General features: G+C 30.8%; 1 protein-coding gene across 1 annotated transcript; it reads right to left on the minus strand.

The window, feature by feature from the left end:
* Positions 1-1,903: 1,903 nt before the first annotated feature.
* LOC145185603 (sodium-independent sulfate anion transporter-like) lies at positions 1,904-15,206 on the minus strand. Its single transcript, XM_090099212.1, has 4 exons — positions 15,101-15,206; positions 3,668-4,493; positions 2,742-3,033; positions 1,904-2,647 (listed from the first exon to the last, which is right to left on the minus strand). The coding sequence occupies exons 2-4, from the start codon at positions 4,484-4,486 to the stop codon at positions 2,031-2,033; spliced, it is 1,728 nt and encodes a 575-aa protein (XP_089955338.1). The 5' UTR covers positions 4,487-4,493; positions 15,101-15,206; the 3' UTR covers positions 1,904-2,030.
* Positions 15,207-24,789: the final 9,583 nt, after the last annotated feature.

Raw genomic sequence — 24,789 nt, forward strand, 5'->3', positions numbered from 1 at the left:
ATCAAAAATGTTAATTATTTCAACAGTTATGTATTATTAAATTAACAGCTCACTTTACGATAACTCACTGCAAACTAAGCTGAGATTAAATATATCCTCAACATGAGTGCATATTAAAAACAAACAAGGCAATTAATTTAAAAATAGACCACGTTTATTATCACTTTGATGGGTTTACTGTAAGGTACCACATAAAAAAAATCTTTTTTAGAACTTAAAAAAAATGGGTTTCAGCCAAAAAATCGGGTCTCAGAAACCATAGTGCAGCGTCAGCACAGACTTCCAATAAGTCAGACAGCGATTTTAAGAAATCCTAGTCAATTTCATCTAACATGTTTAAGCAGTTTAGTTCTTCGAGTGTTTTTTTTTTACAGCTTCTAAGCAATCCAAAAATCTTTTGATCATCTGAAAAACACTGTACCATCTAGTGCGGTTGTTGAGCAACAGTCCTTCGTCATGCGAAGATCCGTAAATTTTGTGTATTATTCTTTTAAGAACTTCATATCGATGAATATTTTAAAAACTTAATTAGTATTCGAAGCTTCTGTAGACTTTTTTCTATATTTCACCATCCAGCTACAGCCATCCGTAGTTTTACCAGCATTATCTTCATCATCTATACCGAATTCTTTTAATTTTTGTATTATCAAAATGTTAAATGTTTTGGCAGAACTAGAAGATGGCAATTTCACCATCTCTAAACAATATGTTCGGTCGTGATGAACATTTAAATTGTAGTATCTTCTACCTCAATTGTTAGACCATTCGTCACCTGTTAGTCCAAATGTTTCTCCTTTTGCTTTCAAGTATGCTTTATTATATGGTTTTGAATAGAACAAGCTTTTTTTTTGAGGTTTTTTCCACCACCACCACCTGTCCCACTGTGCATTACTAATTACTTTGCGATGTAAATTAGTGTTGATATTGAACAAAGAGAACACTTATATTTTGAAAACAACATGAACTATTGTAAAAGCAGCGTAGAAATAAAATAAGACTTTAATTTTTTTACGAATAAAAATTGATATTTTCTAAAAGCCTCGTCGAAGTTCCGTCGAGGTTTCTCGATTTCTCTCGAACTCCGAAACTCCGAAAAACCGAGAAAAATCCGACGAGACGGAGCTCCGAATGGATCCATTGACTTCAGGGTATGAAAAAAGCGTTTTAAAACTAGTTTTCTCGCAGCGAACACAAAGTTGAAATTCTGCATTTTGTATGTATGTATGTATGTATGTATGTATGTATGTATGTATGTATGTATGTATGTATGTATGTATGTATGTATGTATGTATGTATGTATGTATGTATGTATGTATGTATGTATGTATGTATGTATGTATGTATGTATGTATGTATGTATGTATGTATGTATGTATGTATGTATGTATGTATGTATGTATGTATGTATGTATGTATGTATGTATGTATGTATGTATGTATGTATGTATGTATGTATGTATGTATGTATGTATGTATGTATGTATGTATGTATGTATGTATGTATGTATGTATGTATGTATGTATGTATGTATGTATGTATGTATGTATGTATGTATGTATGTATGTATGTATGTATGTATGTATGTATGTATGTATGTATGTATGTATGTATGTATGTATGTATGTATGTATGTATGTATGTATGTATGTATGTATGTATGTATGTATGTATGTATGTATGTATGTATGTATGTATGTATGTATGTATGTATGTATGTATGTATGTATGTATGTATGTATGTATGTATGTATGTATGTATGTATGTATGTATGTATGTATGTATGTATGTATGTATGTATGTATGTATATATGTATGTATGTATGTATGTATGTATTCTGCAATTTTACCTATTATACAATCATCTAAAATAGAGAAAAATCAACTGAAAGCAAGAGAATTTAAAAAGTGCTTAAAAAGTCTTTTATATACAAAGAAGTAAACAATCTCTATTATTTCTCATACTTAACGCAAGATTTACTTTTTTCAGTTCAGCATTTGACTTGTTGTGAAACATCTTTGCATTTTACTCATATCCACGTTGATAGGAAAACCGTTTGGTCAATGTTTTTGTCGTCAATTAATAATCCTGCCGTCGCAAAAATATTCCTCACAGACTCTCTTGAAAAGTTAACAAAATGAAGCGCAATTTCCTTTTTGGAAAGTTCAGTTTGCAGAGATTCAAAGTTTTTTAGAATTGTAAAGTCGATTCGTATCATAGTTGACATGTCGAAAAATAATCTTTCAACTCCTTCGAAGTTTTTTATTTCAGAATGAATAATCTTGTTCATAGCATCCAAACCAGGATAAGTTAAGTTTTCAAGCATCAGCAGAGTTATAGAATTATTTTGATAATTTCTATCAAGTAAGTACTTTGGGCGAAGTTGGCGCGAGATCATCGTTATTAAGGAAATTCCTGTTCCCACTAAAACTCCGTATTCTAGTTTATAAAAACTGACACAGAAAGTAGCAAAAAACGGGATTAAACCCCATTTGTACAGTTTCCAAATATTTTTCAGCATACTTATTTCAATCATTGGTAATACAGCCATCAACATCATGGCTCCCAAAGCGGACGATGGTATGTAATAGAATGCTGGGGTTAACAGCTGTAGGGCGATTAAAGCAATTACGCCAGAAATTAAACCTTGTAAAGAACAAATGAATATATATCCCAGTTACAATTAAAATTTGGGAAAGCATGTTAATATTAAAAACGGATGTTAAAATAGCTAACTGACCTGCTAAAGGTGTTTGAGCACCACTTATTGAGTTTACAGCCGAACGTGTAAAGCTTCCACCCACAATCCAACCTCCATAAAAAGAGGCAACGATGTTGCACACGCCTATTGCGATCAGTTCTTGTTGCGCTTTCACCTTGTAATCAAACTTCCTGCCGAACGCTTTTGTAATAGACATTTGCTCGATGAACATGATGATTGGTAAAACAAAGAGAGATGCACCGAAACCTTCGATTAATTCCCCTGTTGATTTCGTTGTCGAATTGTTGATCTTTATTGGCTTAAACGGATTCTAAATTTAAACAGTAACTATTAAAACAATGACAAATGATAAAGCACACTTAAATTATATTGGCCTCAATTAAGAAATATTATAACAATCAATCTCTGCCCAACCCCACCCCCTAATACCTCAACCTAAAAAAAAACATTGGGTACCTTGTCATTGCAGTATAATGATAGCTGAGAAGAGTTTTAAACAACGGGTCCTGTGAAATATTTATTATAATGGGTATGAGTGCGATGTGCCTTTGATAACTTCCTTGATGTTTCAAGAGAAGCTGCTTTTTATTTTATCGATTTAATTAGTTTAATTGCTGAAGTTTGATTGTTAAGATTTGGTCATTGAGATTTTACTGTTGAAACTTGATATTTGAGATCCTATTTCAGATCAATGGAAATAAATTAAAACAAGAGAAGGATGCGTTTTAGTAAACCCATGAAGACTGAAATCTGTTTAGTTTTGCTTTAACTCTAACGCAGTTGGCATAGAAAAAGATTTTGGTCATATATCAAAATGAACTTAAAACAAAAGTTGTATATCTTAATAGCTTAATGAATTATACAATCGATTGAGAGTGTAAAACCAAGGACCAAATTTGTAAATGAAAAGGTAGCCTCTGAGTTGAAATGTCATAAATTCTCACCTCTACGTGCGGCATTCCTCTTGGAATATTACCAGCTATTGAAAACTTGTTTTGAATATTGTTTGAGCTAAAAATATACACTGCAATGGTGGCAAAGAGACACACCAGAGCCATTCGACCGGCGCACAAAAACCAAATGACTTTTTTCATCACCGCTCTGAAAACAACATAGTTTTTTGGATTAGGTTCGAGTTTTCTGTTCGAAAGCCAAACAAAAAAAGCCAGAAATGCTAAGCAACAAACACTCATAGTCAAATCCCATGTGTTCGTAAGCTTGATGTTCACAACAATGTACTTAAGAATCTCAAACACGTTTTGAGGTGCTTTTTTAATTCCAAGCAAGTTAGAAAACTGCGTTACAATAATGGTGATGGCTGTCGCTGATACAAACGCACTGATCACAAGCTGAGGTACATACTTTATCAAAAAGCCCAGTTTAAAAATGCCCATCAGTAGCAAAATATCTCCAACTAAAAAACTTAGAAGAGAAGCACCAATTGTAGTGTGAGTTGGATTGAACCTGGATGTATACAAACCTAATGTTATTCCTGTACCTGTGCTTGCATCTTTCGATGTACCAAATATGCTATAAATCAAACCAGGCGTCAACGAAGCGTACAATCCGTTTTGTGGTGGAAGTTGAGCAAGGTTGGCAAATGCGATGCTCTGTGGAATAACAACAACACCACACGTCAGTCCGGCAATCAGGTCACCGCGAAATTTTTTCAAATTGTATTGAGGGAGCCAAACCAAAATGGGAAAATATTTCTTCAGCATAATTAGGACGTCACTTTTTTTAACATTTGAGAAATACTGCATGTTTGAACTAAAGTAATCAAATTTTTAATTTTGAGTGTGTGTGTATATATATATATATATATATATATATATATATATATATATATATATATATATATATATATATATATATATATATATATATATATATATAAATTTAACAAAAAATTTCTGTAAAAAATTTTTTTTATCTTTTTTTTTTTTAAATATTTTTGTATTTGCTTTATTTATTATTATGCTTTTATTTTAATTTACAAGCGTTAATATATTGTTTGTTTTAATTAATTTTTGTTATTAAAGCTCTTTTCTTAATAATGCATATAATACGATAAAATGGTATTTCACCATTTCACAAGGATAAAAACTAATTCAATGCTGCTAAATCAGTTTTGTGAAATTATGTCTGGTGTGAATTAAAAAAAACTGCGTTTTCATGGGACCAGTGTAAAACAATAAACTTTTAAAAGTTTTTCATACAATTGATTGATTTGTTAGCTATTAGTGCTTCTTGTTTTAGAGGCCAAAACACGGTCGTTCAAACTCTGTTAATAAGCGACAGGTTATTGTGCGCAAGCGCAGTTGGATTATGAAAATTTTAGAACTTTCAAAATGTCTACGGACCTTCTTTACAGAATGAATTTTGGCGCTACTGCAGTTTCTCCCCCCCCCCCCCTCCCACCTTTTTTTTTTTTTAATGATTGATTCTGATAGAGAATTTTATGCTGATTCAGAAAAATATAAAAACAAACACCTGAAAATCAATGGAAAGTGCTCTCATTCGAAGTCAAAGTTGTAAAAAACCCCACCAAAAACCCTAATATTCGCCATTTTTTTTCAAAACGCTTTCATTTTTAATGAAAATTAATTACCGTTACATTGCGCAATAAACAGACCTGGTTTCAATAAGCCTTTTCCATATTATTTTAAAGTATTATAACGAAAGTGTTATAACGAAATGAAATTAATGGAAGATTACAAATAAAGGTTGAACGTAGAATGTGAGAATGTAGACAAATTGATAAATAATTATCATCGTATCGTACGCTGGTTTTTTTTTATTAAAAAACGGTTTGAAGGTTACTATTTCTAAAATTTAAATGTGATAAAACAACAATGAACTAAGTTTCAAAAGTTCTTCTTTTAGGAAAAAAAACTGTTGAATTCTTTTTTAAAATTTATTACGAAAGTATATTACTTGCATTATAGTTTATTTCAGGGCTGTGGAGTCGGAGTCGGAGTCGTGGAGTCGGAGTCGTGGAGTCGGAGTCGTGGAGTCGGAGTCGTGGAGTCGGAGTCGTGGAGTCGGAGTCGGAGCTTATTTTGGCTGGAGTCGGAGTCGGAGTCGGAAAAATTGTACCGACTCCGACTCCGGTTTAAAAAAAATCTTTCAAACTTTCATAACTTTCATAAGGATTTTATAGATGTTACAAAACTACAAGTCTCAGGATGGTCTGAAAGCTGTAGAATATCCAGACATAATGAGAATTGTAGTTTGCAACAACTGGAGGACAAGGAGTTTGATATGTTATTTTAAGGCCTTTAAAACAGTGATAAGCAATAGGGTATTTTGCTGCTTATCACTGAGAATCATATATCACCTCCCTTGCGCTCTCCTCTACCTTCCCTTAAACTATATAACTACATAATCCCCTAACTCCCGACTTAAATTGTCTGGCACTGTGCTACATACTCTTAGTAGAAAGCTAGGCGTGCCACCACCAAGCACCAAAGAGTTGCTCCACAAACAGAAAGGCTGTAAGAATTCAATTAACTTTGTTTCTCTGGAGAGAGAGAATATTAGAAAATTAGTGATTGAAGAAGCTGTTAAATAAAAAGAAGAACTTAATGAATGTCTCAAGGGACGCTTTGTGTTTCTTACCAGAGTGAACTATTTTGCAACCAATGTTTAATTCTTTTTTGAAAAAAATGAAGCAGTTACCAAGACATTGGCAGTAAAAGACGCCAAAACTAATCACACCAGCGAATTTCTCCAGGTCTTAGTAGAAAAGATTCTTAAAGAATATAAACTTAAAGAAGAACAAATTCTTTCATGTTTGAAATATTGTCCAACTGACAATATTTCAAACATGATTTTGACAAATTTATAATGTTATTAGCGACTGCATAAGAGTTTATTGCATAACAAGAGTTCAGAAAAGTTGTTTGTTCAGAAATTGTTTTCTTATAAATATTGTTTAAAGCACTAAGTGGTTGAATTATTTGTAGCATAGTGATGAACTAGCCAATGTTAACATTCTACTACAGTTACAAACAAATAACTGTAGTAAAACAAACAACTATTTGTTGTTACAAATTGGTTACTTATGAAGGAGTCGGAGTCGGAGTCGGAGTCGGGAGTCGGAGTCGGAGTCGGTCCATGATAAAATCAAGGAGTCGGAGTCGGAGTCGGAGTCGGAACAGCAGCTTACCGACTCCACATCCCTGGTTTATTCTCTAATAAATCATAAAAACGGCTATTTTCATTGCCACAAAAAATTGCTAGATAAACATACTTTTACGCTAGATAAACATACTTTTACGACATTTTTAACGTAAAAACCATGCTATTAATGTATTGCTTTTGTCTGCAAAACGATCATTAACTTATTATTTTCAAAATGGCGAATATCAGGGTTTTTAGTGGGAATTTTTATAACTTTGACTTCGAATTAGAGCATTTTCCGTTGATTTTCAGGTCTATGTTTTTATATTTTTCTGAATCAGCATAAAATTCTCTATCAGAATCAATCATAAAAAAACGTAGCGACCAATTTTTCATTACTTATCACGTTTTTTAAAATCGTCTACGTTGATAACCAGCTTTTAGGGTGTTAGTAATGTCTCGGTAAGTTAATTTTATTAAAAAGTAAGTAAAATTAAAGGGGAATTATATTTTATGATTGAAGAGGATCTACCTAAAAAAAATTTTTTTCTTTGATTTGTTTACAAATTTGGAAATCTTTTTACTTTTTTTTTGAGCGGTAAAACTTAAAAGTCTTTCTATTTCAACTTATATGAATCTTTTAACTTTTTATTACTTATAAAAAATCTTAGCGCTGAGTTTTTTTTTCTTGTTCAAAATTTACATCTAACCATTGTCCTAAATTGATAACATTTTATTTATATCGTTTGTGAAATAAAAATTGTTCTTATGTGAAAAACGTCACTAAATGTTTTTAATAATTTTAAATAAAATCTTTTACTTTATATGCAGTTTTTTATTGATTTATTAGCTTAATTCACTTCATGAATATAAACACAAGAACTATCCAAAAAGTTTTATTATCTTTAGATGAAAATTCATCACAAAAATTAGAATCTTATTTACAGGGTCTGTGGATATTTGGTTGGGAAAAAATCCTATTGGAATAAACCAAAAAATAACATTGAAATATGTATTCCATATCATGTTGTCAGATTTAAAGAATGTGCACTCATCTAAAAATTTTCAAAGCGTTATGATACCATAAAGAATATGATCAAAAGAATGAAATCAAAAACACTTCTTTTAAATATGAACTGGAAAACTCATTGTGATGAATGCTTTTGTTGTCAGCAGATAGAAAAACTCAGTAAAAGTTTAAATGTTACTAAATCACTAAAACAAAAATAAAAAGCTTATTGGTTGCCCTGGCATTGGTAAAAAAGTGTGATCATCTTCCATGATTTTTACCATTAAAAAAAAACATTGTGACAGCACATGACATGGAAATAGATATTGAAGAGCTAAAAAAAGAAATCAATCCTCGTTTACAGCTTTACCAGTTTAATTTTTATGGTAAAATACCAAAACAACCAAAAACTCTAAAAAAATGTGAACACCTATTTTGTTTTTTCTGTCTTTTGGAAAATATAAAGGTTAACCAACTCAATGAAACATTTCCAAAATATAAACAGCTTATTTGACTTCCAGTATTAAAACAAATTCTCTTTTATTTTGACTGTTGCATGTCTATGTAAAAAAATTTTTAATTCAATCAAAGAATATAGTTTAGATATTAATCATAAGTGCATCTGCATTGATAAATCATTAATAATACCACAATCAGCCCCATCATTATCATCATCAATATTCTCATTTGCATCTAATTTAGTTTCATCATCATCATCATCTTCATCATCTTCATCATCATTTATTTAACAAAATTTCTAATTTTAATTAAGGCTTTTAATAAGCATTTATTGTCAATAAAACGGCTGTATAATCTAATTAGATATAGTTATATTCTCAATAACCAATTCATGAAGAAAAAAGTTTTTTGTCACAGTTTCATATTATTTATCTTCTCAATTGCCATTAATGTTAGATGGTTTGTTTAAGCCTCTGCTTAAGCAATTTATCTTCTCAATTGCCATTAATGCTATTGGTTTGTTTAAGCCTCTGCTTAAGCAATCAAATCACCAATTCATCAATTGCCATTGATGAATTGGTGATTTGATTGCTTAAGCAGAGGCTTAAACAAACCAATAGCAGGAAATTCCTTACTCTTCCAGGTTTTTTTGCAATATGCCCTTTTTTTGCAATATGCCCTTTTTTTGCTTTACATTCATGAGCAACTTCTATGTATTAATGCAATGTTTCATCAGCTGTTTGGAAGCTTTTCACTAGTTCACTATATATATATATATATATATATATATATATATATATAATATACACACTATGTCAAAAAAGCTTTCATTTTCACCTGTCCACCTGTCCTGTTCATTTTTCAGACGCAATAACTTTTTATTAAACAAAGATATAAGCAAAATTTCAACTAAATGATATCAGTTAACCATTCAAGAAATATTGTAAAAAAAGATCTTACAAAATAAAGAATAGAAAACTAAATATTGCATTTTAAACTACACAATGGCTGTTTTTTGCGCTAAAAAAGTTTTCATCCACCCTGCACTCCAACTTCAATATGTTATGTAATCAGTATTGAAGTAACGTTTTTTAAATATAAATTAGATTTAGTAAGATTTTTCTATTATTTTTTCTTTATATGAATCTTTTATACTTTTAATTTTTGGTAGAATAATTATTAAAAATGAGAGTTGCAGAGGAATTTCGATCACTTATTGTTAGACTATGGAAGGAGGGAAAATCACAGCGAAATATAGGAGAAATAGTAAAAAAACCACATTCAACTGTGCAGTCTATTATCAAGAAATACCAAACCACCAAAAAAGTTGCTGTTAAGCCACGTACAGGACGTCCAAATAAGATTCAAGTATTGCATCAACGAGCTATTCTGAGAAGAGTCATCCAGAATCCTAAAATAAGTGCTCCAAAACTTGCTGGAATGCTGCAAAATGATTACAATTTAAAAGTGGATCCTGAAACTATTAGAATAACCTTAAGAAGAGCTGGATACAATGGTAGATTACCATTGAAAAAGCCCTACATCAGCAAAGTAAAGAAAGCCAAACGACTATATTTTGCAAAGCTTTATGTTAATGAACCACAAACATTCTAGGAATCTGTCTTTTTCACCAATGAGTCAAAATTTAATGTGTTTTCATCAGATGGAAGAGCTAAAGTTTGGAGAAAACCAAATGAAGCATTTAAAAAACAAAACTTGTGTCCAACGGTGAAGCATGGTGGAGGAAGTGTTTTAGTGTGGGGGTGTATGACTGCTTCAGGTTTAGGAAACTTGGTTTTCATTGATGGAAATATAGATCAAAATGTGAATTTAAACATTCTAAAAAATAATCTGGAAGAAAGTGCCCACAAATTGGGACTTACTAAGTCATTCATTTTTCAGCAACATAACGATCCAAAACATACAGCCAAAAATGTCAAGGAATGGCTTATATTTCAAATAGCCAAACAACTTCATACACCCCCACAATCTCCACATTTAAGTCCTATCGAACATCTGTGGGATGAATTGGGTAGAAGATTTAGGAACCATGATGTGAGGAATCGGCAACAACTCCAATCAGTAATTATGAAGGAGTGGGGCTCAATCACTCCAGAAATTACCCAAAATTAGTTGATACTATGAAAAACAGACTGCATGAGGTAATAAAAGCTCGTAATAGAAACAGAAGATGTTAAAACACTAGCAAATTGAGTATGCATAACAATTTTATTTTATTTTTGTAAAGTGGATGAAAACTTTTTTGGCGCAAAAAACAGGCATTGTGTAGTTTAAAATGCGATATTTAATTTTCTATTCTTTATTTTGTAAAATCTTTTTTTACAATATTTCTTGAATGGTTAACTGATATCATTTAGTTGAAATTTTGCTAATATCTTCGTTTAAAAAAGTTATCGCGTCTGAAAAATGAACAGGACAGGTGGATGAAACCTTTTTTGACACAGTGTGTGTATATATATATATATATATATATATATATATATATATATATATATATATATATATATATATATATCTGCGTGTGTGTTTGTATGTTTTTTTACAAGAAGAAAAAATTGAGTGCAAAGATCTGATAAAAGTGTTAAATACTATAAAAACTCATCTGAGTTTAAAAAAAAAAACTAATTTCTACGCTCAGAATATTAGATAATATGTTTTTAAAAGTGTAAAGAAATCAGCATATTCAAGAATGTTAATTTACTTAGAAAAGCACAATTTTAAACTTTTTGATATAATCTTCATCTTATTTAAATCATTTTCTTATGCAACTGAGATATGCTCATTATGATTTCAGTTTTAGAAAGAGTTTAAAATGTTGATTTATATGAAAACATATATAAATAGTCAGTCAACTAAATAAAAAAATTCGTTGCCACGGACCGTAGCTATTATTAAAATTTGACTTTTTTAAAGTTACTACTGCGCTTGCGTATAAGAACTTGTCGCTTTTGAACGACCGTGAAAAGAGACAATAAGTTAATTTATACTGTTTTAATTATGCTTACACAAATGGAGTTTCTATATAAATATAATCTAATATAAAAAAAGTTTTTCAATTAAGAAAATGCCAAGAAACAACCTTCAAAAAATATTCTTAAGTTATTATTTAAAAGTTTCGCATCGATTAACTTTAAATTCAGTAATAAAATTTACGGATTATTTTATTTTCTTTAAGCAAAGTTAAGCAGCAAAATCATTTACGTCATTTGGTTAACGATTGTGGATTGATTTAAATTCACATCAAAGTACTAAAAATCAAAATTTAATACTAAACTTCTTCTTGTAAATTGATCGACACAACTTTTTAAAAATAACATAAATTTAAAATACGCTTTCTTTAATCTTCATCATCTGACATAATCCAATAGAAGATAGGAAAATATCTCATATATTTTTTTTACGAATAGATAATAACGTCCCCCTCCCAATCCCTACAATTAGAATAGAAAGACATCTTTTTTTTTTCCTCCTTTTATTGCACTTTCTATACCTAAATTATTTATGCAATAGAAAAGAATATTGATATAACAAGTATCGGTTTATGAAGCCCAATTAACGAACATCTCGATGCTATGAACTAAACTCTGATTCTCCTCGTTTTTCTCGATTTCTTTCTATATATGATAATTTTCAATATAAATTTCGATAAAGGACGAGCAAAATTTACATAAACTTAGATGGGAGGAGGGTCGGGATAATGAAAGCTAAGAGGTAGGGTTTCTTCAGATGTGGCTCGAAATTCAAAATCCAGTGGTCGACCTTTGGGTTCTTCTTTTTTTTCTTTTTTGAGATTTCCCTGGTACTGAGTAAAAACAGTTTCACTCGTAATGAACAAATATTACCATCCGAGAGTAACCCACAGCTAAGAAGTAGCTATGCAATAGTTGGAGGGATGAATTTTTTAATTCTTAATTAAGAATTCTTAATAAGAATATGGCATTTTGTTGCTGTGCTACTTGTTTTTTTTTTTGTTTGTTTGTTTGTTTGTTTTTTTTTACCGTGATTTTCTTCTGTCTCTAATGATAGGCCAGGTGAATAAAAAAATAAGCAATTGCTTTTTCTCAGTAATTGGTCAGCTTTACGTGAATAAAAACTTCAACAACTTTACGTGAATAAAAACTTTGCTTAAGTTTTTATTCACGTAAAGTTAAGCAATTTACTCAGTAAAAGCAATTGCTCATTTTTATTTACCCGGCCTAATGATAGTATTGTGCAGGCAAATTATTGCGTGTAAGCCTCATGGGATATTTAATTGAATTAATAATAGTTACAGCCTACTGATTTCAACTAAGAATGTAAATAGCTCAATGGTTCGCTTGATGGCGATGGTGGTATGAACGGTGAAACCAGTGAATAAAAAAACCACAAAATTCAATAATAATTGTAACCACAATTACAAAGGCCATAGCAAGTGTGCAAAGAAAATAGTTCTAATCAAAGCGTTGCACAGTGGGCCAGGTGGTAGACAAAACCTCAAAAAAAAAATATTCGAAATACTTCCAACTACTTAGTATATTATGTATATAAGAGCATAATGTATGGTTTAAAACATTTTTTGTAGTTTGATAGTACATCATAAATGTACAAATATCATTTACAACTGAATATATTTAGAAATTCATTTATTAATTTTTATAATAGATATATCACCTACAACTATGACAATGAATAACCTTTAAACTATTTAACATATGCAAAATTAATTGACACATTATTAAAACTTAATTTTATAGCTTTACGAAAAATACCACCACAAATTCCAAGGTCTTGTATTAAACTCACAGTTTCATTTTGATATATAAAGGCAAGATTCTTATTTATAATATCAAAATATTATATTAAAAGTGGCGCATATAGTTTAGAACCTGCTGGAACAGCTTATTAATGTTAAAATAAGTTAATACAATATATGTATAGCCTGTTGGTGGTGTTTAATTCTGCTCTTAGCTGCCCCTTTAAGTTTGGTAAACATTTAAAAAAAGATATTTTCGTAAAATGCTATTCGCGACAAACCTACTTTTTTGGTTTTAGGTAATAATAGGTGCTGTGCTTATTATACTGGCCTAATTAAATGTAGCTGAAATGAAAATAATGGCCATATTCATGTTATATTAGTTTATAGTGGTTGCACTAATTATGTTAAAATCATTTTTTTGTAGTTGATATGAAGATAAGTGATGCCCATAAACGTATACGGCATGACCAACTAAAACCTAGTGATAAATCGTTTTCTTTGTCTGTAGAAGCTATTCTAGTCTCTATGAATTTGGGTTCTACTGGATGTGCTGCGTTTTTAAAAGTATATCAAAAGAAATGGAAGGATGCAAACCGGGGAAATAAAAAGTTGGAAATATAAGGAAATATAAAGCCTGCATTCCTGGATTAGGTTTTTTGGAATGGTATTACATATTGGATACAAGCTGGAAACTCAAAAGTGGCAGTCTAGAGCTATTGAAGACAAGGAAAATGTTAAGCAAATGAAGAAACGTATCCAGACAGAATTTATGAACCAAATGGGACTGGTTGTGGGTTTCCCAAAAAGTGGAGGATCTGGTAAGTGAAATTACATAAATACTTGTATATGAATCATCAGGTTAACTATCACATATATGCAATTTGTAGGTACCAGTAATGATGGAAACACCGCCCGACGAGCCTTTGCAGACTATCAATCAACTGCCGAAATTTTGAAAGTAGATGAAACTCTTTTATTTTATTTTTACATCATTCTAGTCACTTTATCATCTGGATTTAAAATTGGTATTGTCAAGTTTAAAGAGTTTTGTATTACTGCTCTTAAACTTTACATATCTAAGTATTCCTGGTATTACATGTCACAATCAGTACACAAAATTTTTGTTTATGGCCATGCCATTATTGCTAGACAGTACTTGCCAATTGGACTGATGTCAGAGGAGGCACAAGAGCCCCGCAACAAGGATTTTAAAAAGTTTAGGGAAAATTTCAGTAGAAAGACTTCTAGAATAGATACAAATCGCGACCTGGTTAACAGACTACTTGTATCTAGTGATCCTGTCATAACATCATTAAGAAAAGGTCATAACAAAAATAGTAAGAGTTTTAAAAAAATCCCCAGTTCTGGGGATTTTTTTAAAACTCTTACTATTTTTGTTATGACCTTTTCTTAATGATGTTAAGCCAAAGTTCTGGCTTTGCTGAGGGAATCAGCTCCACCTTCTTCTTATTCTTTGTAGCTAAACACAATTTGTTGTTTGATTTTTGAAAAGAAGTTTGATTTAAAAAAATTTTTTTTACTAAGCCTATTAATTGTAATTTTGTCATTAAAAATTAAAATATTCTTGATAAAAATAAATATTATTTCATATATAATGATTATTTATATATCTAAATGGATTTGGGGAGCAATTGGGTAATAATTAGGTTTTGTCCACCATATCCTATATATCTGGCCCACTGTGCGTTGATGACAGGCTAAAACAAAACGAAAACGAAAAAGATATTGGTTGGTGATTAGGTTTTTAACAACATTTATATAAAAAATGCTGTAAAACACTAAACCACTAATTGATCAAGTGTAAATAAGAATGATCGAAAGCGACCATACCAAAAAACCTGGTAAAGAAACACTTTCGGGAAAGATTTTTCGAGATCTCAATCAAATTTGGATTAAGGAGCTACCACTCTGTGCGAAAGCTATAGCTATTTGGCGTTTTATCAAAAAAATAGAACACGAGTAACTGAAAAATCAGCGATGAAAGAGAAATGAAAAAGATAAACTTACTTCTTCTTTGGATATCTTTATTTTTTTATTTTTCTCTTTACTTATTTTTATTTTTTTTTTTTTTTTTAATACAGCCACTTTATTAAAACTGTAATATAGGTTTACTTTTTACATTTGCAAAAAGACATATAAGTAAAGAACTGGATGACGTCAGGAAGGCAAGTAACTTAATGACGAAAATAAATTACATTGCATTTACATAATCTTAACATAAAAATAAAACATTGCATTTACATAATCTTAAAATAAAGACAGTCATGGCTTATTATAATTCAATTGAAATTTTAAAAAATGTAAAATCACAGGCGCATAATCCTGCTGTTGGTATAACAAAAAGACAATATACCTATGACACTGGGGAACGCAAATTTTTGGTGTCTAAGATGTCAGAGCTTTTTTAGTGAAATTAGGGGTCGTAGAATTCCCCCAAAAAAGAAAAAAATATGTGCCTACTTACCTCGGCTTGGGTAAGTTGCTTATACTCTCAGGGTAAGTTGGCACACCATATAAAAAGAGACATGTTTAGCAACATTATGCATCTATTTCAAGCGCATCTTTTTTATGAAAACTCTTGATGATTTTTATCCAAAAATACTTTTTGACATTAATTTTTATTGCCATTGATCGAATAAACTTTTCTTCTATAAAAAATAGCACCAACAACATTTTTTGCATGGCTTGTCTACTTTTACAGGCCTGTCTGCATTTTTTTTATAATTTCTCATGTCTGTAGATCTGTATTGTTATATAACTTAAGTGAATTTATGGTCAACGCGAAAAGTTGTAAGTTGGCACATGTTGCCAACTAGCGCCGTGATGATTGTGCCAACTAGCCCCAAAAGCTTTTTGCTCACAAAATAGCTTATAAATCCCCAAAAACGCGAATTATTGAGAAGCACAAAATGTGACTGTTTAGAGCAAACCATGCAACACCTACATCTATTTGAGTTTACTTGTTGCTAATACCATTGCTTTTTAAAATTGAAAAAGTAATAAAGTTATAAAAGTTACAAAGTTAGTAAAAAAACACAAAAATCGCTATGACTTCTAAGCGCATGCGCTTATAGCCTTAATATTTCACTAATAGATAGTTAAGTGGGAAGGTTCCATGTGAATTTTGGAAATTTCTGGTGGAATATTGCAAAGTTAAACAAAGTGTGATAACTTACCCCTGTTACCAACTAGCCCCAGTTTCCCCTGTATGTAATATGTCAGTCATATACGTAATACACTAGAGATTTTTATTTTAATGTCAATAAGACGGTAATACTTGAAAGGTAATTTTCACCAAATTCAGTCAATCATGTTGCAGAAGCAATTTTACAATTTCTACAATTTTCGCATTTCCTTCCATGAATGGATTCGTGGACATTCAAGATGCATACTTCAACAGTAGTCATATATGTATCCAATTGTCCACGATACCATTTTTTAGTTTAATCTCTCATTTGCTCTTCGCTAACATCACCGAGGTAAGTTGGAAACCAACCCATGTGTTAGACGACTTATGGTTTCCAAGGAAATTACTGACCACCAAACTAAATGAGGACCAAGCAGCTGCCTCACCTATCTCCATGGAATCCCCAAATCAATGATCCTTCAGGATTTCTTGGATTTGCAGTCAAACGAATATACCCGCTTTCAACCTCTCAATGGTCAGCAATAAAAACTTTTTGCATATGTACCTGTTATAAGCATGCATAATTATTCAACGCTTTAACAAACTTTTTATCAAACCTAGTTTAATGTGTAGTGTATTATCTTTTCTAACTATTATCTAGTATTTATTTAGTATTTATAGTACATATTTAGTATTTATAGCATTTGTACTTATTATTTAGTTATTATTTAATAGTATTATCTTTTCTTGGTCAACCAATGGCTCTGCGATAATTTCTTTTTGGCCGTTCCCACGTTTTCTCTCGTTGATTACTGCCTTTTTTTTCCAATGTCAGCTGTCCCAAAGACATATAAAACATGGAAATTTAACCATCTTCAAAGCCACAAAGATGACCCATTGATGATCACAGTACGATATCTTATCTAGTACAGTGTTTATTGTGCCATGGTCTTCCTTCATTCCGAATAAATGAATAATCGGTTTTGACCTGCATTGGTTGTCGTTGTGTAAAATCATATACTTGAGGCTTCGTTTTGAACTGCCTATAAATAGTCGCCAGTCAAAAGGCATGTATTCGAGTACACAGTTTTAACAATAGTCCAAAATACGAAATTGTTTTTGTGTGAAATAAACAAAAAAATCCTTTTCTCTTTTGCGATACAGTGCAGTTTTTGTATCCGTTAACAGACAGTTTTTTTTCGGCTAGTCTGTATGCTAACAATTATGACAAATTCTTTGTCAGACCGAGGTTTCTGATAAGGCCGTTAAGTTCTTTCCGACTGAACCCTGATTATGGTTTAAGGTCCTTCAAAGTCTAAGTCTTTTTGATCACCACAGGTTTTAAATTACAGGAGTGGCATATTGGGTAGATTCGTATAACTTGACACCGATATTTCGTCACAATGTGGAACGGGTCGTCTTGTCGAATCCAGATCAGGATATTTTAATTTACTACGGTTGCTTCTGTTGATGCTCAGAATATTAACCAAACAAAACTATCACTGTGATCTTGTTGCTCTCTCCACACCATCCGGATACCAAATTCCATACACTTTCTTTCTCCATTTGTCCACTGACGCTTTTGTTCTGAGCATGTCTCGCTTTTTTAAAAAAGTCTGTAACAGATTTTCGATTTCGTGATGTCAAAAACTTTTAACTTCTAACTTTCAACTTATCACAACATTTCAAACACAATTTTTTTTATTGATTGTTCATAAATAAATTCGACCGGGTTGTGATCTCTGCTTTATTATTTTCAGTTAGGCCACTTTCATAATTAAATGAATTCATTATGTTGAAATAACAACCACTATCTAATGGTTTATTTTTGACAATTTTGTGAAAATTACGTTGAATTAATTTATTTTAAATGTAGTATGGAATAACTGATAAGGTCATTTCTTTTTTAAATTTTGACATAAAAGGCAAATGTGACACCATTTTTTACATATCTTGTGCTGATTGGATTTATAATAATTAAAATTTAAAAAAGAGTTAAAAACAAGATGAGTAGTAAACTTTTTTTTAGTTGATCCAGGACTCGTACATCAAAAGAATTCCGAATTAATAAGAAGAAAACGCGTACTTTTAAATTGAATAAAAAAAGCTGACTCATTTAATGTCTAAATAGTTAAGATAACGATTACGCCAGCTTCTCCAGGTTGGCACTACAAAAACTTTCGAACTTGTTTCAAACTTTTTTTTCAAATCTTATTTTAATGGTTTTAAATTAGTTTTATGAGTTCGATCAGTGAAGACTTAAGAACTCCCAATTAATTTCAGGGGGTAAGGTCACTCTTTTTCAATTGTTCTATTATATATTCTCTAGCATTAGCTAAAAGTAACACTATCAGCTTAATTCTTTGAATTTTTATTCTAAGTTTATCTATTTGGTAAAATTGGAACCAAAATCCACTATAATACTTTTATAGAACAAAGGTCTGACTTAACAAAAAAAAAAAAACATTTTATATACGCTCACTTCATTTCGTTTTTATCTGTAAGTCACTCTAACGATATGAGTTTTTTTTTTTTTCTATTGTACATCAATCAATTGAGTCCTGAGTTTTTAAAAAAAAGCAGGAAACTTCGGATTTAATTAGTGCAGAGCCTTCCAAGACCACTTTGATGCTAAATTGCTCATGAAAGCATTGCCTTATTGTCATAAAATTTTCTAAGAAGTAATTTTTGGTTGTTTAGAAAAATCTTTTTATAATGCCAAACACTTAATTCCAAGTTGTAACTCGACCAGTTGCATAATCGAAGGTGAACAAATAACACTGTTACATATTTTTAAAGATTTATTGTTTATTAATTAATTTTCTCTGGTAATTCCAAAAATGTAAACTTTTTTTCTGTATCATCGACCGTTTCAAAGTTAAAACGTTTTTAGTCCCAACCAGCAACTGAGCGCCCGTACATCGTCGGTTCCTCACAAAACATTCTATGGGAGATTGTTAGTGTGTTTTTCTCGCAGCCTAGGCTTGGATTAGAAAGAAAAGTAATGGGTTACAAGACATAATAATACGTATATTGTAGACGGAAGGTACTTTAAATACGACGTTTTCCGTTTCTGCGTCATAAAAACTTTCATAAAACTTACAAAAAACGTTTTGCATGTCTGTTATTAAATATACATTTAAAGTTTGCGCTAAAAACCTAAATTATTTGCTTTTAAACATGGCGATACTTATAACAGGCCTTCCCGTCGCAAATGCGTATTTTTAACTGCTCAAGTGTACTAAGGCGGGAAACCAGTTTTTTTCTAAAAAAAAAAAAAGCCGATAGCTTTAGTTAAATTCGATTGGTTGTTTCGTTAATAACTTATGCATACCGCGGTAAGCTTTGGTACCGAGAACTTTATAATTTAAGATTATGCAAACCGTATTTGGCGTCAATAATTTCTTTTGTATATATAAGCAATTTTTAAAAAACAGTTCTGTTGCGAATGATGCGTAAGATAATTTATGTAATAAATTTACCGAAAACTACAGCCGAGAATATTGAGGAAATATAACCGAGTAAAATACAACCGAGACTCATTTTTATAACATTTGTCTTTGGCGCAACCGAACCATAATTTATTTATAAATTTTTATTACTTTTTAGTTAATACGATTGCAAAATGTTCACATAAAGTACGTGACAAACCTTTTCACTTTAGCGTTTGTTATAAAAAAAAGCAAAGTTTTCTTATTGTAAAACAGAAAAAATTGGGTTTTTTTTTTTAATTTGTGAGTTGTATGGTAACTTGAAAGACTTTGTCACGATGTAGTTATATGTATCAAAGCTGAAGTTTAATTTAGGCAAAAATGAGCCCTAGCCTTTGTGCGCGAACTTGTTTTGCAGAAAATATTGGCTTTATTCTAACCCCAACTCTGTCCTGGAGTTTGCTTATAAAATATATATTTTAATTTCATCAAAAAGTGCATTGAAAAACCTTTCCAACGATACCAAATATGTTGCTTTTTTTTTTTGGCTTTTGAACGAAATATCAACTAAAGCATAAATGCAGTTTTAGCTGAAAAAAACCTTGTTTCCCGCCTTAGTACACTTGAGTGGGGGCGGACAATGTTACGGAAAATATAAAAAAATGGCTGAAAAATAAGCGAGCTATAATATTTTCAGTTAATTTGTTAAATTTAAAAGGAACTGTTCCAATGCACAAAGTGTCTAATGCAGTGTTTATTAAATATCATAAAATTTTAATAAAACAAGAAAAAATAATGAAAAACAACATTTTTCAGAATAATAAATGAATTTTATTTAAAAACGAAATCACAAAAGAAAAATAAACAATCTTTAAAATAATGCAAAAAAAGCTATTAAAATAATCATCAAATATAAGAAATTGTTATGAAAAATGTACATAGCAATATTTTTTAATGCTTTACAGATAATTTTAAAATCTTTATTGCAGGTTCCTTAGAGGACTTAGGTGAAATAAACAAACAATAATTTTTAAGAAACATACTTGACAATATAACACCATGTTTCTTTAGCATGTTCAAGTTATAAATATCTGATATCATCATAAATATATTGCACAACGACTTTCTGCATGTCTTTATGCAGAAAGTTGTTGTGCAATATATTTATGATGATATCAGATATTTATGATGATATCAGATATTTATGATGATATCAGATATTTATGATGATATCAGATATTTATGATGATATCAATATTTATGATGATATCAGATATTTACAATGATACCAAATATTTATGATGATGTCAGATATTTATGATGGTATCAGATATTTATGATGGTATCAGATATTTATGATGATATCAGATATAAAAATAATGTAACAAAAAAAACCCCACTGAACACAGCAATCAAGAGGTACCCTCAATCCACTTCTGTTTATAGTTTTTGTGTAGTCTCCATACAACTGAAAATAAAATGCAGTGTCAGTCAACAATTCATTTTCACTAACATCATCTTTTCTTGTAACATAGCCTGGAATATAAAACAGAGCCATTTTTGTACTCAGAGGCAAAGATGCTTCTAGTTCATGCGGACAATGTTACGGAAAGTTTAGTCTTACAATTTCGATTTGAGAGCGGTTGATAGTTACAAAAAGGTTAAAAAGTGCTGTATTCCTGGATGTAGAGGAAACTATGACACTAAAAATAAAGTACGAGTTTATAGGGTTCCCTCGAATGAAGAAGAACGAAATCGTTTGATAAATTCAATTTCAAGAAGTAATTTTCCAAATAAGCCAGATACTGTTGTCTGTGAAAGACATTTTCCAGAAAATTTTTTTAAAAGCTCGTGTCAATGGGAAAGATAGACCAATCGAAGCTCCTTCAATTTTTCCAAATATTCCATCAAGTGTTATACCAACTCAAACTTTTCATGCTGGTGTTCGCTGCTTTATTTCTTCATTATCTAAAAACCATATTACCACTCTTGATTTTTGGTCAAGAGTGGAAGAAACAATTCGCTATCTGAACAACATTGAAGTTGATCATCAAAAATTGATATTACAAGATCATATTGCATCTATGAATACATCACAAGTAGGTAAGAAAATTTATAATATAGAAACATTTATCAGATCGTATTCTTATTTTTAAACATATACAAATCTATACAATCAGTTAAGAAAAGATTTTAAACTTCCAATGTAAAAACACTGACAAAAATTACATCTAGGACGATGAATGTTTCAGATATTAATTTTATCAGCACTGTTTTTTCAAATATAGAGGAGAATCAAAGAAATTGTATAATATTGGTAGATGAGGTTTATGTAAAGTCTGTTCTTCTCTACCATGGTGGTTCTCTATTTGGAAAAGCTGAAGATAATCCTGAGTTGTTAGCAAATACTGTTTTGGGTATCATGGTTAAATGTTTAAAAGGTGGACCATCTTTTTTGTGCAAAATGATACCTGTCTGTTATTTGGATGCTTCTTTTTTGTTTGAGCAAGTATGTTATGTTATTAATTCAATCAAGTCTAGCAATAGAAAAGTTATTTCAGTTATTTGTGATGGAAATCGAACAAATCAAGCTTTTTATAACTTATTTGAGAGAGTTGAAGAAAAACCTTGGTTAACAAAATGTGGGATTTTTCTACTTTTTGATTATGTTCATCTACTAAAAAGTTATTAGAAATAACTGGATAACAGAAAAAACACAGGAATTGCATTTTGAAAAAAATCAAAATATGACTGCTAAATGGAGTGACCTTAAATGTTTCTTTGATTTTGAGAAAGATCAGCTAATTAAATTATCTAGACTAAATTTTGTAGCTATACATCCAAATCCCATTGAAAGACAAAATGTATCACACTGCTTAAAAGTGTTTTGTGATGAAACTATAGTTGCTCTCAAAACTTATTCAAAAGTTATCCACCCTTGTAATATGAATGAAACCATTTGTTTTTTAGAAAAAGTTACTAAATTCTGGAAAATAATTAGTGTAAAAGAAATTTACGGTGATGCTCGATTTTAGACTCTCACAAAAGAGTTATTTCGGAAGAACAAGAAAAAAATTTGCAATATTCACTTGATTTCGGAGAATTGGCTCTTAAAGTGAGTGGTAAAGACATAGAATAAGATCCTTAACTAGAGATACAGGTACTTCAATTTGGCATACTTGTTATGGGTTAGTAGAGATGTGTAAATATTTGTTAAAAAACAATTTCATTTATGTTATGTTAGGAGAGTTCTCAACAGATTATATTGAAAAAGCATTCAGTAAATTTAGACAAGGTTCAGGTATTCAGTAAATTTAGACAAGGTTCACATATTTTATATATGTTCAAAATGTTGTTGAAAAGTTAAACATTGAGAAAGCTAAACTGTTATTGGAATTAAAAGCTGATGTTTCAGATTACACTACTGATATTGAGCATTTATGTCAAAATTGTGGCTATTTTAGAAGCGAAGAATCTTGTGATATAGTTAATCCCCAGCAAGCACACGACGTTGAAATAACGTTGAAATAACGTTGAAATAACGTTGATCAACGTTATTTCAACGTTGTTTCAACGTTGTTTCAACGTCGTGTGCTTCCTTTGTCCTTGCCCTAACCTGAGGCAGCTTTGAACACACCTGGGGCAGCTTTGAATTATCTTATAATCATTCTAAAGAGTTGGTCTAACAAAAGTTATATAAAGCTGTTTAAGCTGTAAATAGAAGCAATTAAAAAAAAACAAAAAACTTACAAAACCAACTAAACATTAAACTTCAAAAAAACACGATTGTAACGTAAATAGAAATGAAGTTTAAGTTGGGTATGTCAAAGTCTTAATTCACTTTAGAGCTCTTTATTAGGAAGTCTTATTTCCTTATCTTTATTAAATACTAGTGCGACAGTATATTTTGTTGTCAAACCAAGCTTGGTCATAGATAATAAGATTTTATACTTCTTTATTCTGTAATGTAAAGTATTAAGTTTTATATTACAAGTTAAAGCAGCTTCTTTTGGCCTCATTAATCCATTTGCAACTTGGAGAAGAGCATTATTAATATCATCCTCTATGACTTCTGTAGTTCTCTTTTTTTAATAATTTCAAACCATTTTTATTTTTAAATAATCAAAACTCAGGCTGTAATAATCAAGCAATAAAGTGCGAGAAGTTTAAACAGCGATTCAAGGTGCCCCAATCATTTTATTCAAAACTGCCCCTATAGCGATTTAAATAACGATGATTTTTCCAAAAAAAAATTATCTTAAAGATCGACATTATCTTTATAATTGTAAATCTTATGAGTTATCCTATCTTATAAATAACATTAAACATCTCACTAATTAGAAATGTGGTCAAAAAATTTTACAACTTTACATCGAAATGTTTACGATTTGTCCTCTAAAACAAACCAATCATTTATATATTTTGTCCAGTTTATGAGAAATGCTTGGAAAGACAGGTGACAACTGCGAGGGTAAATATTATCTTCACAAAATATTTAGTTTTTTTAAGTTTAAATACAAAAACGTCTCAAAATTGCATTTTTTCAAAGCTGCCCCCGTTCAAAGCTTCCCCCCTCTCCCCTACATTGCTAATTTGGTAAATGACTATTCTAGCTGCAAATGTGTGGTTTTTGGTACAATATTTACATAGGTGTATAAAGACCTATTTCCAGCAACTATCACTCTAGTGTTCTAATGGCACAATGTGTTTGCTCATTGGCTCAGAAGGCTAATTGATGACGAGAAAACCCTTGTGCAATCATGTTCACACATCTGAAAACAGTCTTGCTTATTACAGAAGCTACAAAACTGACCTTCCTTTGAGCAGATTGAGTTTCTGGAGCATCAAATTTTTGGGGTCAATTAAACGCTCAAAAATGGCCAGAAAAAGAGAACTTTCATCTTAAACTTGACAGTCTATTCTTGTTCTTAGAAATGAAGGCTATTCCATGCGTGAAATTGCTAAGAAATTGAAGATTTCCTACAACGGTGTGTACTACTCCCTTTACAGGACAGCACGAACAGGCTCTAATCAGAGTAGAAAAAGAAGTGGGAGGCCGTGTTGCACAACTAAGCAAGAAGATAAGCACATTTGAGTCTCTAGTTTGAGAAAGATAGGCAAAAGAACATAGACATTGA

This window comes from Hydra viridissima, unplaced genomic scaffold (genome assembly GCF_058129835.1).
Source record: "Hydra viridissima isolate aposymbiotic clone 2 unplaced genomic scaffold, HvirCarnegie_v1 scaffold_9, whole genome shotgun sequence".
Lineage (NCBI taxonomy): Eukaryota > Metazoa > Cnidaria > Hydrozoa > Anthoathecata > Hydridae > Hydra > Hydra viridissima.